At 40.5% G+C, this 5,455-nt stretch overlaps 2 protein-coding genes across 2 annotated transcripts in view; one reads left to right on the top strand and one right to left on the bottom strand.

Moving 5' to 3' along the window:
• Nucleotides 1-693, bottom strand: part of LOC144655128 (uncharacterized) — a 15,483-nt gene extending 14,790 nt beyond the window's left edge. The window contains exon 1 of the mRNA XM_078515342.1: nucleotides 637-693. Coding sequence (XP_078371468.1) covers nucleotides 637-693 — 57 coding nt within the window. The remainder of the gene's footprint in view (nucleotides 1-636) is intronic.
• Nucleotides 694-728: 35 nt separating this feature from the next.
• LOC144655127 (uncharacterized) lies at nucleotides 729-1,628 on the top strand. The gene has a single exon (XM_078515341.1). The coding sequence runs from the start codon at nucleotides 729-731 to the stop codon at nucleotides 1,626-1,628; it is 900 nt and encodes a 299-aa protein (XP_078371467.1).
• Nucleotides 1,629-5,455: the final 3,827 nt, after the last annotated feature.

Raw genomic sequence — 5,455 nt, 5'->3', positions numbered from 1 at the left:
TAGGGCTTTGACTCGAAGCAGAATATGTTTGAAATCCTCTTTCCCAAGTGAGAATCAGGGAGTGCAGACCTTGATGGTTTGGCAAATGATATCACTCTCAAAGAGAATGACACCGATTTTACAGACAAAAGACAAATAGCAGAGGCATTTATTGAGCACTTCGTGCACATCGCAGACGGTGTTTGCGAAATAACTGATCATTACTATGGAGAGGGTTTTTACGACCACCCAAGCATCAAGGTTATTCAAGCGAACAATGGTATAAAAGGCGAAGAAGATTGTCTCAGCTTTCAACTCACAAACTCCACTCAAATACAAGAGTTATTGTCTAACGAAAATGTCCGAAAGGCTTGCGGACACGACATGCTGCCTCCACGCCTGAAAAAGGAATCCTCGTGCGCCATAGCCGGTCCTATCGCAAAAATTTTGAACACTTCTATTGCACACAGTCGATATCCTTCCCGCTGAAAAATGGGACAGGTAACGCCCTTGTTCAAGAGGAATGATGAAGCAGATAAACGAAACTACAGGCCTGTCACTGTTCTATCCTGCTTGAACAATGTTTTTGAAAGACTGCTCTCGGTTCAAATGCAGGATTTCTACCAAGGTCTACTGTCGGACTTCATATCAGCTTACAGGCGACGTCACAGTTGCGAGACCGCGCTTCTCAAGCTTACGAAGACTGGCGTGCATGTCGCAATAGGAAGGAACTGGTAGCTGTCGTATCTATGGATCTGTCGAAAGCCTTCGATACGATTCCACATCATCTTCTACTTGCGAAATTAAAAGCGTACGGTCTTAGTAGCAGCTCATGTGCATTGTTCGATGCCTATGCTGATGATGCTGATGATGAACAACTTTATGACTCGGATGTGGATCCTAGAGCCCTTGAACAGCGGACATCTCATCAGGTCCAAGTTGCGAATCAGTGGTACGCAGATAAGGGCATGATCGTGAATCCCGACAAGCACCATGCTATGGTTATAGGGACCACTGAGCACCAATTCTCTTTTCCTGTTGAGGACTCCCTGCAGTTACTTGGAATGACAATCGACAATCAGTTAAACTTCAATGAACATGTTTCTTTAGTGTGTAAAAAAGTCAACAATCAACTGAATGTCATGATAAGATTTCGTAATTTCATTTGTACCGCCATCAAGTTAAAGTTATACAATGCTTTCATTTTGCCTCATTTTCAATTTTGTTCTATGGTCTGGCATTTTTGTAGTACTAGGATCTGTGAGAAATTAGAATCTCTTAATAAGCGTGCCCTACGTATTGTCTTTAATGATAAAGTTTCGTCCTACCAACAGCTAGTACAAAAATCAGAAGGAACAACTCTGTACAACCAAAGGATAAAGAATATGTTAATCACTATTTACAAATGTTTGAACTATGACAGTTTTCCTAAGTATCATAAAGACATGCTTACTTTGCGTCAGTCCGAATACTCTTTAAGAGGAACTAATATTTTATCACTATGTAAACCTGTTACAACTACTTATGGCCTCAACTCTTTTCGTTATTTTGCATCTAAGGCCTGGAACTCCTTACCTAATAATGTAAGATCTGAGCCTACTTTAACTGGTTTTAGAAGACTCCTAAAAGAAATCTCCTTTCAGGCATAATGGTATATCTTAACATTTTTTCACTTTTTTTCATGTAAATAGATTTTAAATGTAAATTTTTATTTTATACAATTTATGTTCTCGAAGATATTAGCCTTTTTCAGGCTACTCTAAAATTCGAGTTTAAATAAAGTTCATGTTATGTTGGCGCCGAGACGTGTACTCAAATTCTTTCGAGTGCAACAGGCCCACCGAGTGCACCGGGCTCCAGTCAAGGAGGGAAGATCAGGCAACCCTGCAGAAGAGGCAGGAGGGTCGTAACTCGTAATCATTAAGCCTGGTTTTTACTAGCGATGCAAGCACAAGCGCAATCATGCAAAAGGACAAATTTTGATCCTTGTTCTTGTGCTTGTCGCAAGCAGACGCACAAGCATAAAACTACAATGCGCTTGTGCTTTTGCCTGAGTCGATATCGTTTTCACAATGAAATAAAGGATTTATTATATGACTTTTTTCGAGTACTGCAAAGGAAGCCAGTTGCATGCACATTCAATGGCGCACGCTAAAAATCATTTCATTGGTTTAAAAGTTTAACGAGTGACTGTCAAATTCTTGAATGAATCGAGACGAAGTAAAACGATGCGACAACAGCGAAATTCACGTCTTTTTAACCCTCTAAAGGATATTTAAATGGCTTAAATTGCGAATCAACGTTGAGTTTGAAGCCTTAAAACAAGAATGTTCATTCTATCTGGCCGCCAGCTTTTGATTGTTGCACGTTTTGCAGAGTACGTTTGCTCGCTTCTGGCGCTTTAAGGCTGGTTCTCATATGATCGCCCCGATCGTCTCTGTCGCTTCTGTCGTTTGCAAAGTCTGAGTTGATTGGAGCAAGCAAACTTTTTGAAGCGACAGAAGCGACAGAGACGATCGGGACGATCAATGAGAACCAGGCTTTAGTGGTGCAAACCTGCCGTCACGGTGTCACGAGCTGAATATTAAAAATGTGATTGTTAAAAGTGTTTGGGACTTACAAATTCACGGGAAAAGCTTGACCTTCCTACATCATTGATTTAAATGTTCGACCCGACCTTATTCGACGTGAGCGTTGGAGGCTTCGGTGAAAAGATGTTTTAAAAGCGTTCAGTGCCTGGTTCGCCGTGCCGTCCGCTTTCTTCAAGATTTACACAAACGACAAGTTTGCCGAATTCTTTATTCTTCAGGTATGTCACTGACTTCTCTCCCTTTTCCGCCGAACAAAACCGATATCATGGCTTCAAGTCGTTTTGCGTTTTAATTTTTGTATTAGCTGGTTGTTGTGGCAAATAAAATTCACGAAACTCGTTAACTTTTGTTGTTTACTTAGTTTGTTCTCGTTCGCTTCAAGACCTATTTCTTTGTTATCGGACTCCCTTTCGCTAGAAACAGACAGAAAATATTTGTTTTGTTTCGGAAAATGGTTTCATAGTTTAAGTTTAAGACGAAAAAGCTTTTTGAAGTAGCGTCGACGGAGCTGAAAGGTTTTTTCGCTTGCGGGAACACAGCGGGCGATCCCGAGCGGTCAAGATGAAGCCATCTTGACCGCTCGGGTAGCCAATCAGAGCACGGGCTTCGTTTCATCTTGACCGCTCACGGAGCTATTCATATAACTAGTAATAGTTCTCACTATAAAGCTGCCCCAGCCTTTTTATAATTTGTTTTACATCATTCTAATTTTAGTGGAGTCTTTTTGTCGCTTTTAATTATTGATGCCGATGGACTACACAATTACACTTCTTTTTTTACTGTGCAATGTACGTCACGACCGACATTGTTTGCTGCAGAATTTCTTGTTGTGTGACACTCCGTTGCGTCCTAAAAATATTCACACGTTCAAGTCGAATATATCACCTAGCGCGCGGAACTAACTCCTAGCGGAAATAACACATAACACATTATTCGTGGTGACAACACGCAAGCTTATTCCCGGGCTGATAACATTCAAAATTAACTTACAATAATTTCCAGGCCAAAAAGCCCAAAAATTCCACGAGTAACAAAATATGGCACATTCAAAGATTCGAGAAAACAATTTTTAACCTTATTCAACCCACTCTTTGGATCAAATGTTAAATCTTACAGTTTGTTAGCTACACGAATTACCTTGTATTACATGACAAAGTTCATGCTTTTGTTTATTACTCGTTGAAAGATGTATACGATACAGCAAACCTCCGAAAGCACTCGAACCAGCTCTTGGAACACACGTAGCCAAGAACACGAAACTAATTGCTCGAAATCTTTCGACGTATTACTATGATATTACTAACAACTGCTTCAAATATCACTTAACACAACCAAAGCAGAGAAACTGCTCGAACAAATCTGTAAACACGCGTAAGCCAAAACCGGAAAACGAAATGCTGCTAGAAGATGGCGAAGCTCGAAGGTGACGAAACGCGACCTCGTGGTTGCAAGTACCCGACACCACCGTGCGCGCTTGCTAAAATATTACCCGAGACGACCGTGCGCGCCTAGTTTCGTCAAATCGAGAACGCTTCGCCCATTACAAAACACATTTCTTACTTTTTCAAGAGATATTCTTTGTCCTTGTATGTATATACCCGGGGACTCCTAGGGTGCCTCCTCGGGTTTTGGCCTCTGGGCCAAAACCCTGCGGGGGTAATAAGAGCTGTTATTCTTGCGCTTGTGCTTGCGTCGCTAGTGAAAACCAGGCTTTAGAGTCACGTATTTCTAAATGCCTGCATGTGATCCTGCATGTGTCCCTCACTTCTTCCGTTCGAGTTGACCATAGAAGTATTAGGTTTGTGTCGCCGCACTATCTTCACGTACTACAACTGGAAATATTAGCTATTTCAATTTACTTTGCAAACGAACCAGGAGCCATAATCGGGATTATGGCTTCTGAAACGAACTTTATGATCGAATTGCCTTCTCAAGATAAACTAAAGCGCCGGGTGTCTAAAATTAACGCGAATTGTCGAAAATTTATGTTAACATGCATTTAATTAACGCGAATTCTCGTGTAGTGTGTGCTTACATGCAGTTATTTAACGCGAATTTGATGCGTAGTAATTTTTATAGCAACCTGCGCTATTTAAAAGACAAAACAGCAACGTCCAACAACAGAACTTGAGGTTTCATTCGGATAAACCATACACGACAAAGATACTTAAACAGACCAAATAGTGACTAATATTAAATAAATGGATCCAGGGATGAAATACATCCCATCCTGGCGCTTTTCACTGCCTCTGTTATTCCTGCAGCTTTGACGGAGAAGTAGATGTCGTTTAAACATCATTTTTTGGAAATTAAGGTGTCTTAAAATAACAATGCTGGAAAATAATGTGATTTAAATTAAAAATGACGTAAATTAAGGTACATGAAATTAACGCGAATTTCTGAAATTCGCGTTAATTACGTATCGTTAATTTCCTATAATAAGGTATGTTGTGTTTATCGCACGAAAACATTTCCTTTATTTTAAAGTGCCACTAGGACCAAATTTCACAATTTTTTTTCGGACATTTTTTGCCACAGAGTAACTCACCGGGGTCTATAGAGAACCTTGATCCAGAAAGAAAAAATTAAAAAGCCTTCCTTCATAAAAATTTCGAGCTCCGAAAACTGCAAATTTTCGGCCGCCATTGCTCGAATCTGGTTCCAGGTGAGCCCGCATATTTCACAGCGGCAGGTCTCACTATGACGTCAAAGACTCAACACGTGACCTTCCCTGTGTTGTTTTTGTAGAGATTTTACTCGAAAAGTTTGGCGATTATTCGATGAAATTATCCGTCCTCCAAGCCTTTAGGAGCAAGCTATTCTCCATCAAACCAAATAGAAACATTCAATAGTACAACGACAACGCAGATCAGGTATTGCGAAGG

This window comes from Oculina patagonica, chromosome 5 (assembly GCF_052425735.1).
Source record: "Oculina patagonica isolate OP01 chromosome 5, crgOcupat, whole genome shotgun sequence".
NCBI lineage: Eukaryota > Metazoa > Cnidaria > Anthozoa > Scleractinia > Oculinidae > Oculina > Oculina patagonica.
The sequence above is the reverse complement of the archived record's forward strand: the minus strand, read 5'-3'. Positions and strand labels throughout refer to the sequence as shown.